Source organism: Oncorhynchus gorbuscha, unplaced genomic scaffold, assembly GCF_021184085.1.
Source record: "Oncorhynchus gorbuscha isolate QuinsamMale2020 ecotype Even-year unplaced genomic scaffold, OgorEven_v1.0 Un_scaffold_1721, whole genome shotgun sequence".
In the NCBI taxonomy this organism is placed as follows: Eukaryota; Metazoa; Chordata; class Actinopteri; order Salmoniformes; family Salmonidae; genus Oncorhynchus; species Oncorhynchus gorbuscha.
The window spans coordinates 104,953-117,257 of NW_025746415.1; the positions used below are offsets into that span (position 1 = coordinate 104,953).

At 45.3% G+C, this 12,305-nt stretch overlaps 1 protein-coding gene across 1 annotated transcript; it reads right to left on the reverse strand.

Moving 5' to 3' along the window:
- Positions 1-2,705: 2,705 nt before the first annotated feature.
- On the reverse strand, positions 2,706-12,201 carry LOC124023919 (pleckstrin homology domain-containing family A member 8-like). Its single transcript, XM_046338085.1, has 10 exons — positions 12,152-12,201; positions 11,785-11,943; positions 10,623-10,654; positions 9,406-9,542; positions 8,502-8,838; positions 6,911-6,996; positions 6,151-6,209; positions 5,243-5,444; positions 5,044-5,105; positions 2,706-3,452 (listed from the first exon to the last, which is right to left on the reverse strand). Exons 2-10 carry the CDS (start codon positions 11,920-11,922, stop codon positions 3,255-3,257), a joined length of 1,251 nt encoding a protein of 416 aa, XP_046194041.1. The 5' UTR covers positions 11,923-11,943; positions 12,152-12,201; the 3' UTR covers positions 2,706-3,254.
- Positions 12,202-12,305: the final 104 nt, after the last annotated feature.

Sequence of the window (12,305 nt, forward strand, 5' to 3'; positions counted from 1 at the left end):
AACATACTACATGGCTGGAATGTCATTGGAAAGACAAAGACCATACGTACTGTGTGGTCACTTCACAACTGTAGACAAATAAACAGAACACAATTTCCCAAGGTATCTGATCTTGTACATGTTGCACAAGACAAGGACAGATGAACACGGTTCTGTCATGAATCCATGCAAATCGCAATGCACCTGTGGCAGGTTGTCACTGTAAAAAAATATATAAAACATGTTATATATGGTGGTATATATGTGGTTCTTCTGTAGCTCAGTTGGTAGAGCATGGTGCTTGTAATGCCAGGGTAGTGGGTTCGATCCCGATCCCCGGGACCACCCATACGTAGAATGTATGCACACATGACTGTAAGTCGCTCTGGATAAAAGCGTCTGCTAAATGGCATATATTATGTTATATTATACGATTATCAGAAAAACAAGGTTTAGGTATTAAAAGCGCACCACATGGTTACGCAATGAATAGGACTCCACTTGTGTCACACAGCATTCACCACAACATCGGTCTCTAGGTTATATAAATTAGACCATCTATTCATCAGCCTCTGCCGCAACATTAATGGCCAGGCATTTATAAAGAGGCACTTGGATCGTGGGCTGGCAGGGGTACAATATAGACACCAGTATCAATTTAAATAAATTAATGTAAAAGTTTTGAATTATATTTGACAATTTCTCCCAATTAGAGCAATCAGTTGTTTGCATGTGTAGGCGATTGCCATGACTTGAATTTTACGTTCAGTTTTATTGCCACAAATTTCAAGTGAACAAATGAATTACTCACAAATGAACATAGCCTTGTGGGTATCAATTTAACCTTGTTTGACAATTATTTCTCACTGATATGAAAGGTCCTTATGCTTCCAAAACCATGCTCTCAACAAACTCAAGTGTCAGGACTCTTAAGAAAACCCCATGGAGAAGATGCCTTCATCCAATGACTTCTGTGTAATGGAGAGTCATAATCAAGGGCTAAGAAGAGGAGTCTTAGAAGGTTGGGATTTCACAGGGTTGTAATGGAAACTGAAATGCCAGAGGTAGAAATACCATCCAAATGACCAAAACGAAGCCATTCATGATTTCATCAAGTTTAATACATATGTAAAAATGCCATCTTATGTACATTCGTATAAAATGTGTTCTGAAATTGTGATACAAAAACATTAGCATTAACAGTAGAAATAATTCACAACAAGGAATCAGCCTTTTGCACATCAGTCAGATATTCCTGCTTTGTCTAAATGGTTCAGTGCATCTATAACAAGACTGAATTAATGTCCAGAACTAAGAGGCCAAAGTTAGACTGCCTCTATGATGATCCCCATTGTATTATTCTTAACCCACAACATCAGTGACAGAGAGGAAAGTCAGCTAATAGAAGACAATAACAATCTATCCACCATGACTGTTAATACATTTTGAATCAAGGCCTTGCTATATATTCCACTTCAGTTGGCACCTCAGTCGAACCCTATACATTAAAACATCGACATTTCCATCCATATAGAACATGGTTTATTCCATAAGTTACTCATAAAGACTACATTTAAATGATTACGATAATGAGGATGTTAATGTCACTTGGTAAACAATACATTTGTAGATGAGACAATGTGAGAGAATGAGAATGGTTCTGGAGGGAGGGAGGTGGCGGCTTCTGGAGGGAGGGAGGGAGGTGGCGGCTTCTGGAGGGAGGGAGGGAGGTGGCGGCTTCTGGAGGGAGGGAGGGAGGAGGGGGCTTCTGGAGGGAGGTGGCGGCTTCTGGAGGGAGGTGGCGGCTTCTGGAGGGAGGGAGGGAGGAGGCGGCTTCTGGAGTGAGGGAGGAGGCGGCTTCTGGAGTGAGGGAGGGAGGAGGCGGCTTCTGGAGGGAGGGAGGGAGGGAGGAGGCGGCTTCTGGAGGGAGGGAGGGAGGGAGGAGGCGGCTTCTGGAGGGAGGGAGGGAGGAGGCGGCTTCTGGAGGGAGGGAGGAGGTGGCTTCTGGAGGGAGGGAAGGAGGAGGTGGCTTCTGGAGGGAGGGAGGGAGGAGGTGGCTTCTGGAGGGAGGAGGTGGCTTCTGGAGGGAGGAGGTGGCTTCTGGAGGGAGGAGGTGGCTTCTGGAGGGAGGAGGTGGCTTCTGGAGGGAGGAGGTGGCTTCTGGAGGGAGGAGGTGGCTTCTGGAGGGAGGAGGTGGCTTCTGGAGGGAGGAGGTGGCTTCTGGAGGGAGGAGGTGGCTTCTGGAGGGAGGAGGTGGCTTCTGGAGGGAGGGGGTGGCTTCTGGAGGGAGGGGGTGGCTTCTGGAGGGAGGGGGTGGCTTCTGGAGGGAGGGGGTGGCTTCTGGAGGGAGGGGGTGGCTTCTGGAGGGAGGGAGGGAGGAGGTGGCTTCTGGAGGGAGGGAGGAGGTGGCTTCTGGAGGGAGGGAGGAGGTGGCTTCTGGAGGGAGGGAGGGAGGAGGTGGCTTCTGGAGGGAGGGAGGGAGGGAGGGAGGGAGGGAGGGAGGGAGGGAGGGGCTTCTGGAGGGAGGGAGGGAGGGAGGAGGGAGGGAGGGAGGGAGGGAGGGAGGGAGGGAGGGAGGGAGGGAGGGAGGGAGGAGGTGACTTCTGGAGGGAGGGAGGGAGGAGGTGACTTCTGGAGGGAGGGAGGGAGGAGGTGACTTCTGGAGGGAGGGAGGGAGGGAGGGAGGGAGGAGGTGACTTCTGGAGGGAGGGAGGGAGGGAGGGAGGGAGGGAGGAGGTGACTTCTGGAGGGAGAGAGGTGGTGACTTCTGGAGGGAGAGAGGAGGTGGCTTCTGGAGGGAGAGAGGAGGTGGGTTGGTGGTGGTACGCAGGTCATCCATGTAGATACAGTATATTGGTGTAGGAGTTCAGCAGGGATCAATACTAACACCGCTACATTATACTCTTCAGTGTTGTATGCAGTTCATTACATGCAGCCTATGTAGGCTGTCAAATAATGCTGTCAATAATAACAATATCAGCCTCAATTTAAAGTAAAAGTCCATATTTGTGCAATCTCAGCAACCACAGGTGCAGCTGTTCATAATGGAAGTCACAGGAGGGAAAAGAGCCTGAGTCTAAAGTACTGTACACTACATCAAGTACACCAGAGCCACCGCTCTGCTGCGGCGGCTCAGACCGGGCTCTCCTCTTCTACCTCCTCCACTTCTTCCTCCTCCTCCTTCATCAGTGTATCCCAGATGGTCTGAGTCTGAGGGCTCTCTTCCTCCTCTGGTAGTGTCCCTCTCAGGCCACCAGTTGGGATCTCGTCTCCTCTCAGACCACCTCATCTGACTCCAGGTTGTATTCTTCATACAGGGCATCCAGGATGGCCAGTTGTTTCTCCATGGCAGGCAGGTAGACCCCCAGGTCCCGGTGCATGCCTGTGTTGAATCCTTCTTTCAGTTCCTCCCCCTCTCTGGACACCAGAGCCGCTGCGAAGCTGCTGTATGACGGCGCTGCTCGGAGGGCCAGCTGGGAACGGAGAGACCAAGTGTCACTAAGTCTCACACACCAAGGTTATTAGAGGTTTGTACTTACACTACTGTTCAAAAGTTTGGGGTCACTTAGAAAATGTCCTTGTTTTTGAAAGAAAAGCACTTTTTTTGTCCACTAAAATAACATTGTTGATGTTGTAAATGACTATTGTAGCTGGAAACAGCAGATTTGTTTAATGGAATATCTACATAGGCGTACAGAGGCCATTATCAGCAACCATCACTCCTGTGTTCCAACGGCACGTTGTGTTAGCTAATCCAAGTTCATCATTTTAAAAGGCTAATTGATCATTAGAAAACCCTTTTGCAATTATGTTAGCACAGCTGAAAACTGTTGTGCTGATTTAAAGAAGCAATACAAAAAAAACTGACCTACTTTAAACTAGTTGAGCATCAACATTTGTGGGTTCGATTACAGTCTCAAAATGGCCAGAAACAAATAACTTTCTTCTTAAACTCATCAGTTTCTTGGCAATTTCTCACATTAAATAGCGTTCATTTCTCAGAACAAGAATAGACTGAAGATCTCGTACAACGCTGTGTCCACGCTGTGGACGTCCTGGGCTGGTGTGGTTGAGGCCGGTTGGACGTATGGTCAAATTCTCTAAAATTATGTTGGAGGGGGGCTTATGGTAGAGAATTTAAGATTAAATTCTCTGGCAACAGCTCTGGTTGACATTCCTGCAGTCAGTATGCCAATTGCATGCTCCCTCAACTTTAGAACATCTGTGGCATTGTGTTTGACAAAACTGCACATTTTAGTGGCCTTTTATTGTCCCCAGCACAAGGTGCCCTTGTGTAATGATCATCCTGTTTAATCAGCTTCTTGATATGCCACATCTGTCAGGTGAATGGATTGTCTTGGCAAGGGAGAAATTCTCACTATCAGGGATGTAAACAAATTTGGGCACAACATTTCAGAGAAAGCTTTCGTGCCTATGAAACATTTCTGGAAACTTAACATGTTGCATTTATATTTTTGTTCAGTATAATATTATTTCAGTTTGTGTGTGATATAGGGGTTATATACATTATAAAGAAAACCTTTTTATAAACAATGGCAACGCTGCCATGTTGATCTGAGCCTTGCTGTTAGAGAACATTAGTGTCTGACTTTCAGCTGTCGCAAATGCACCTCCCCCCCGACTCCAGTCCTTGACAGCTGGTTGTTTTAGAATTACCACTCAAACGCGCCCAATATCTGCAGTGCTGCTCCTCGTCTTGCGGAGCCCCCCTTTAAATTATAAAGTCAATCTCAATGTAATCCGCAAGATTCAGAAGCTTGAAAACCCCATTAGGAAAAAAAATCCTTAAACCCCATTTTTGTCCCCCCCCCCCAAAAACTACATTTTCGTTTTTATTTTAGTTTGTTTTGGAGTCAAAGATAAGTTTCAGTATAGTTTTTCAAACAGGTTTGTTAATTATTTTATTTCCGTTTACTAAATAGTTTTTGTTCCTTGATTAGTTTGTTTCAGTTGACTATAATAGCCTTAGTGCACGCACAGACACATGCCCGCCCGCCAAAGTGGGCATGAGAGCTTGAAGACTGATTATCAAGTATTACTCACAGCAAATACACCTCGCACAACCCATCCATGATACTGCCGCAGACTCCGTCCATAAGCATTACCTGAGTGGACGAGGGAGGGAGTGTGTTAGGAGTACAGAGGACATTACATAATACACTATATGACATTAAACCAAAAGAGGACTATCACCTAACCATTAACCGTGTGTGTGTACCACAGTGTTGCTATGCTAACTCACCCAGCGCTCCGGGGATATCCCTTTCCCCAGAGTTGACCAGGGACAGGAACTCCTTGAGGAACTTGAGTCCTCGTTTGAGCCACAGCAGGGCCTCGGTGGCTGAGTTGCGGACGCGGGCCACGCCGGTCTGCACCTCGTGAAGCACTATGGTCTGCAGTGTGGGGAAGCTGCCCGGGTCCGACGACAGCTTTTGGTGGATCTTCTACAGACAGCCACACAGAGACAGAAGAACTTGTCGTCATAAAGACAATGTCTGATGACCAAATGGCACCCTATTCCCTTTATAGTACACTATATGTGCGCCCTGGTCAAAAGTAGTGCACTACGTAGGGAATAGGGCGCCGTTTGTTACGCATCCCCAGCAGTTCTTATAGGTTTCTAAATCTGGTTGGTCGTGTCATGTTGCCACTTAGCAGGTTTAATTGTTCCATGACAACACTGGAAACCATAGCTTGTTATTTCTTGGTGGCGGTAGAGTAAAATAACTCTGTTAAAGCTCTGCTAGTGAAATGTTCCAGTGCTTTATACACACAGCACTGCCTAATGACAATATATTACTTTCACCTTCCAGCACAGAAATTGTTAGAACAGTATTTGTTTAGAGTGTATTCTGCCCAACTGAAGAGTTCACAGGGCAGGTTAAGGACCCTATTCCCTCTGTAGTGCACTACTTCTGTACTGCACTACCGTATATAGGGAATAGGGTGCCATTTGGGACAGAACCAGTGGGTGTAAAAGTCCATTTGGTCCCTCTTGTGGTCATTTAGAGAACTGTTGATATGTTGAATGTTATGCTGATTTGAGCAGCTTTTTAAAAAGGTAGGCTTTAGTAAACTTAATCTAACTTTAATTTCCTGTAATGTAAAAATCTAACATTGTTCTAAACTCAAGACAGCCTTTCCTCTTACCTTGATGTTGCCTGTAAAATCCATTTTTACTGGACCAAATACTGTGGATCCTAGTTTATCTGAGGAGAGAGAGTCCAATGTCACTTCAATGCTGGATATTTTTGTTACACTATTGTTTGTCCTTGTGGGGCGGTTTCACGGACACATATTAAGGATAGTCCTGGACTAAAAAAACAGTTTGACAGAGAATCTCTTTTGAGTCAAGAATTTGTGTTAATCTGTGTCCGGGACCCCCCCCCCCGGTGTTTTATTCCCCAGTAACCATTACAAATTGATGTAGACTTCACTAGAAGAGGAAATTCTAAGTATAACATGGAAGAGCTCGTACGCCTGGAGGATCCAGAGCCATGTGTGTAACATACAATACATACCCGTAGCTCTCTATAGTTTATCACAGTGACATGCATTATGGTCGGATCACACCAACAATGGACAGAGGGCTGTTGTATGACTTCAAGATGGATTACACACTCCAGACTCACATACACCCTCCCTCCCTCCCTCCCACCCACCCTCCCTCCCTCCCTCCCAGGAAACCCATCCACTTGATTAGTAAATAAGAGAAAGAGATGCCTCCAGTCAACCAGAGAACACATCCAATAGGATGATCAATTAGATGCAGACGAGGAGAACAGTATGGACGTGAGAGAGGAGACTGAAGGGAACAGAGCATGCACCACCAGGTGGAAAAGATTATGTACAACATGTTTCAGAAAAGATGGAGGAAGAGACAGACAGAGGAGTGAAGTGACCGTCCTACCTAATACAGGCACTATTGCATAGCATGAGTCCAAAAAGGCTTGTGTAGGAATACCACTGTCACCGTCCAGTCTTATATCACTAAATCTAAAGAGAAGTCAGAGAGATTCAAACAAGGGGAGATATTAGTGAGGTCCGGCATCGACAACCTTTATTTCATTCAATCAAACCAAAACAGAAAAGAAACAGATACAACCAAAGCCAAAGACAGCATCCACACAAGACCATGCTGTCAGGCCATTGGGTGATTTGATACTTGTTTTGAGTTCTTGTCTCTAACTTAGATACACCTGTATAATAAATAGTTCTAATGTATCAAAAGCATATCAGCTATGTTCCCCAACCTCTACGGCGTTCTAAGGATTTCCTTTTCACTAGTTCTGTGTTGGATGTTTACTGCACTTAAAAACGTTAACACAGCATTGTCTCTCTCAGTCATTGGAATACTGTAATATCACAAGTTAACATCATGATCATTCATATCACAGTTATGATCATTCAATTCACGGTTATGATCGTTAAAATCACATCTTAATGCTGAATAACACTGTTAAAAAGCGGCTTTCAAATGTCATCAAAATGAAAAGAAAATAAAGAGTGAAATGATTACCAAAAAAAACAACCCCAAAATCAGATGAGGGCATCTCTGTAATAGTCATGTGATCAACCGAGAACACACCAGGGTAAAACTTGTTATATGTTCAAATGGGTTTAGAAAGTCAACTAAAAACTTGCTCTGTTTTAACCTAGTCAGTCATTAACAGCAACAGAGTTGGCAAGAGCACAAAGATCTGCGACCAGGCTAGTTCTCCTCTTTTGTTTTCGCACAGGCATGGAAAAATGACCTTTGCCCTTTCATACCCAAAGCATTAGCATTGGGGCTAAACAGTATATATCAGAGTAGCACAATTTGCAGCATAATCTGAACACACTAAATACATTAACCTCAATAATAAATACCTCATTGTGGAATCAACATCATTACAGTACCTAGAATAATTATAGGAAATATGGGGATTAATCCATTAGTGTATGTGTTGGCCCTTGTTCTGTCTAGTTAATGCTTGTGAAATATTAGCATGGACCTCAGTAGTAAAACACCTACACTCTGGGGTGAAGCTTTCCCCGAGTTACGGATCTATCATCAGCTTCCCCTCCCACAATGCAACAAGTGAAATCTAAGCAAGCCCAAATATCTTATGTAGACTTTTCCTTCTTTTTTTTCCCCCGTACCAGGCTAATTGTGCATATTCTAACCAAAAACATGCTTAATACAAGTCATTTCTCTTATTTCAAGATATTTAGCTAAATATTTTACCTTAATACAATGATGTCTATGCGTTCAATATGAAGGAAGATGGAGGTAGTTTTGTGAGCCAATGCTAACTAGCTTAGCGCAAAGAAAATGTCTTCTGCATCAGCTAGGATGCTAGCAGATACCCAAGACTTCGTCTTTGAGCTAATGCTACATTACCAAAATCACAAACTATCCCTTTAATGCAAAACCGACCACAGATCAGCATTCTAGGGTCAACTTCACCCTACACCGTAAGGTCTACAGTATGTGTCCCTCCTGCGGTGTGTCCCCATACCTGTGACTCATCGTACTGAAGAATGTGTCCACCTGCTCTGTCTCCTCTTCTTCTCCCTGTGGCTGGGCAGGCTGCTCCTCCTCCAGCTTGGCTTCCTCTTGGTCAGTGACAGCTTCCTGTTGGTTCTGGGTCACTTCCTGTTTCTCTTCTTCTTGGGCGTTGCTCATTTCCTGCTCCACCTCTTTGAATTCCTCCTCCTCCTCCTCCTCCTCTTCCTGCTGTGCTGGTTGGTCGGTGTGTTCTGGGTCAGGGTTTGTGTGGGTGGTTTGGGTAGTGGCCTCTTCTTCCACTGCAGACTCCTCTAGGCCCTGGGGGTCCCCGCCGACTGGGCTATTTTCTGTATGGCACAGAGAGACACACATGTTCACAAATGTTCTGTTCCAGTTGGCATGTATGAGCCATAGCAACTAGCATGTGAAACCCATTCAAACAGAAATTGTCAATGTAATTTCAAGGAGTACTCTAAACCACTACCTTAAAAGTATCTAGGTGTGCCATATTGTGAAAGAAGCACTTTCTGAGTTCCACATTTATCAAGTGCCAGTGATACATCTAGCTTAGAAGACTTTGCGTACAATGGGGTCCGTTATTTTAATCAATGTTAAGATAAATATAATAAATCATTGCCAACTTCAGCTGGTCCTCTTTCTACAGAACTCTAGAAGACTTTGCCAACTTCAGCTGGTCCTCTTTCTACAGAACTCTAGAAGACTTTGCCAACTTCAGCTGGTCCTCTTTCTACAGAACTCTAGAAGACTTTGCCAAATTCAGCTGGTCCTCTTTCTACAGAACTCCTGCATGGTGAGCAGTAAAAAGTCTCATGCTTTGGAGGTGATCCTGGTTCACATACAGGGTGTGTGTATACAAGTACATTTGAAAGGGCAAGTGTATTTAAATGAGAGACCTGTTGGGGGTGTTTGGGTGGTTCTCTCAGGGAGCGTGTCTGGTCCGTCTCGTTGGTCTGGTCCCTCTGCTCCAGAGTCAAGGCTCTGGTTGTCATGTGTTACAGATCCTCCGGAGATTTCTTTACACTCCCTGTGTCTGGAGAACAAGACAATTAAGCCACCCCAGAACAAGACAATAACCCCCACATCCCAGAGAACAAGACAATTAAGCCACCCCCCACATCCCAGAGAACAAGACAATTAAGCCACCCCCCACATCCCAGAGAACAAGACAATTAAGCCACCCCCCACATCCCAGAGAACAAGACAATTAAGCCACAATAACCCCCACGTCCCAGAGAACAAGACAATTAACCCCCCCCCCACGTCCCAGAGAACAAGACAATAACCCCCACATCTCAGAGAACAAGACAATAACCCCCACATCCCAGAGAACAAGACAATAACCCCCACATCCCAGAGAACAAGACAATAACCCCCCACATCCCAGAGAACAAGACAATAACCCCCGACATCCCAGAGAACAAGACAATAACCCCCGACATCCCGGAGAACAAGACAATAACCCCCCCCCCCGACATCCCGGAGAACAAGACAATAACCCCCCGACATCCCAGAGAACAAGACAATAACCCCCCACATCCCAGAGAACAAGACAATAACCCCCCTCCCCACATCCCAGAGAACAAGACAATAACCCCCACATCCCAGAGAACAAGACAATAACCCCCCGACATCCCGGAGAACAAGACAATAACCCCGACATCCCAGAGAACAAGACAATAACAAGACAAAAAAAACACCCCAGAGAACAAGACAAAAAAAAAACACATCCCAGAGAACAAGACAATAACCCCCACATCCCAGGAGAACAAGACATCCCAGAGAACAAGACAATAACCCCCACATCCCGGAGAACAAGACAAAACCCCCACATCCTCAGAGAACAAGACAAGAAATAACCCCCACATCCTGGAGAACAAGACAACATCCCAGAGAACAAGACAATAACCCCGACATCCTGGAGAACAAGACAAATACCCCCACATCCCGGCCCAGAGTTATCATGGATACATATCTAATGCTGTAGTTTCATGCAGTTAGTGGACATGTAGCAATTCATGGAAGATGGAGATAAGGGAGTGCTGGTGTAAAGGTTGAGACCGTGAGGAACACGTTAGCTTCAAACCAAACTTCTGAAAAGAGAGCCACCTACTTTTCCTGATTTGATTGATTGACAGGTTTGACCTGTGGAACAACAACAAAATGCACATTAGCCAAAGACAGAGCAGTATGGAGAGAAACCGTTGGCTGGCTCAGCTCATGTGTAGAATCACGGTTGTCTTGCACCAAACTGAGGCCGTCAAATCAAAAGGTAGTCCTAATGTTTCCTCCGACACATTGGTGCGGCTGGCTTCCGGGTTGGATGCGCGCTGTGTTATGAAGCAGTGCGACTTGGTTGGGTTGTGTTTCGGAGGACGCACGGCTTTCGACCTTAGTCTCTCCTGAGCCCGTACGGGAGTTGTAGCGATGAGACAAAATAGTAACTACTAACATTGGATACCATGAAATTGGGGAGAAAAGGGGGTAAAATAAAATATCAAATATAAAAACGACTTAAGATATTGGCTCCAATCTAGGTTGAGCCTTTAGATTTTGTGACAACTAACAACTAAAGAATCTTTTTCCACTTCTCTCAGACTTATAAAACACGTTTCCAAAACGCACTACCAAATATGGTGGTGAGAGGAAGCCACTACCAAATATGGTGGTGAGAGGAAGCCACTACCAAATATGGTGGTGAGAGGAAGCCACTACCAAATATGGTGGTGAGAGGAAGCCACTACCAAATATGGTGGTGAGAGGAAGCCACTACCAAATATGGTGGTGAGAGGAAGCCACTACCAAATATGGTGGTGAGAGGAAGCCACTACCAAATATGGTGGTGAGAGGAAGCCGAGTGGCCGGCAGTGGGTGAAGATGGAACCAGATGGATTTTGGCCGACATTCTGCTGATTTTCTCATCAATTAAACATTTGATCGCAATACAGTTCTGTTACCAAAACTAAAATATGTTACAAACAGAGTGGACTAAGTTTTGTAGACTTTACAGTTTCCCAAAGTTTTAAAATTGTTGTTACTTAGGAGTGCAAATTCAAATTGAGTTGTTGCACATGCTCACTTCAGGGTAGGGGCAAATATGCAAAGGAATACTAGAACGCGCCAATAGGATCTTGCTAGTTCATGCTTGGGCTCTGCCCACCTCCTTGCTTGTTCTGCCCAATATGACTAATTTGTTCTCATTTGAAACGATGGGCTGTGGTCTATCTTGGTTTAGTTATAAAAAACCTTTGGCATCTCTATGTGTAAGCCGGTACCTTCTGGGGTTTGATGGTTGCCACGGGAGGTGACCCGGGCGGGGTCTTTGTGGCCTGGTCTGAGCTGAAGGTGTGGTTGGCGATCAGCATGCACTCCTCCAACGTCTTGATGAAGGTAGTGCATGTAGATTTCACCATGGTGCCAGGGTTCTCCCCAGCCTGAAACAGACACACAGATATACACAAACATCAACCCCTAAGCAGATTGCTTATCCCTTGTTTGTGCTGTAAAAGTGACTGGCCATTTGCATTGTAACATAATCCACTGCCGATTCAAACAGAGCACATACTGAACTCAGTGAGAAAAGGTTCTGGTTGCACAGAGAGTAAATAGGCCATTGAAAACTCACCCCGCCCTCTGTCTTACCTCCTCAGTCTCCTCACTGTCCTTGATCCTGGTTAACTTTGGAGCAGAAGGTCACAGTAGAGCCTCAACTCTGACATCTTGGTCTTAGAGCCTCTGTGTTCTCCTGGTGCTCTGAGGAGAGAGAGACGCGATGAAAATATCCTTGGTTGTGTTA

Excerpts from the sequence above, each read along its gene's own strand:
- LOC124023919 (XM_046338085.1), bottom strand. The coding sequence starts at position 11,922 with ATGGTGAAATCTACATGCACTACCTTCATCAAGACGTTGGAGGAGTGC. Across the intron at positions 8,839-9,405 it reads CACCCAAACACCCCCAACAG|AAAATAGCCCAGTCGGCGGG; the intron begins GTCTCTCATTTA and ends TGTGCCATACAG. Across the intron at positions 6,997-8,501 it reads TTCAGTACGATGAGTCACAG|ATTTAGTGATATAAGACTGG; the intron begins GTATGGGGACAC and ends ACTTCTCTTTAG.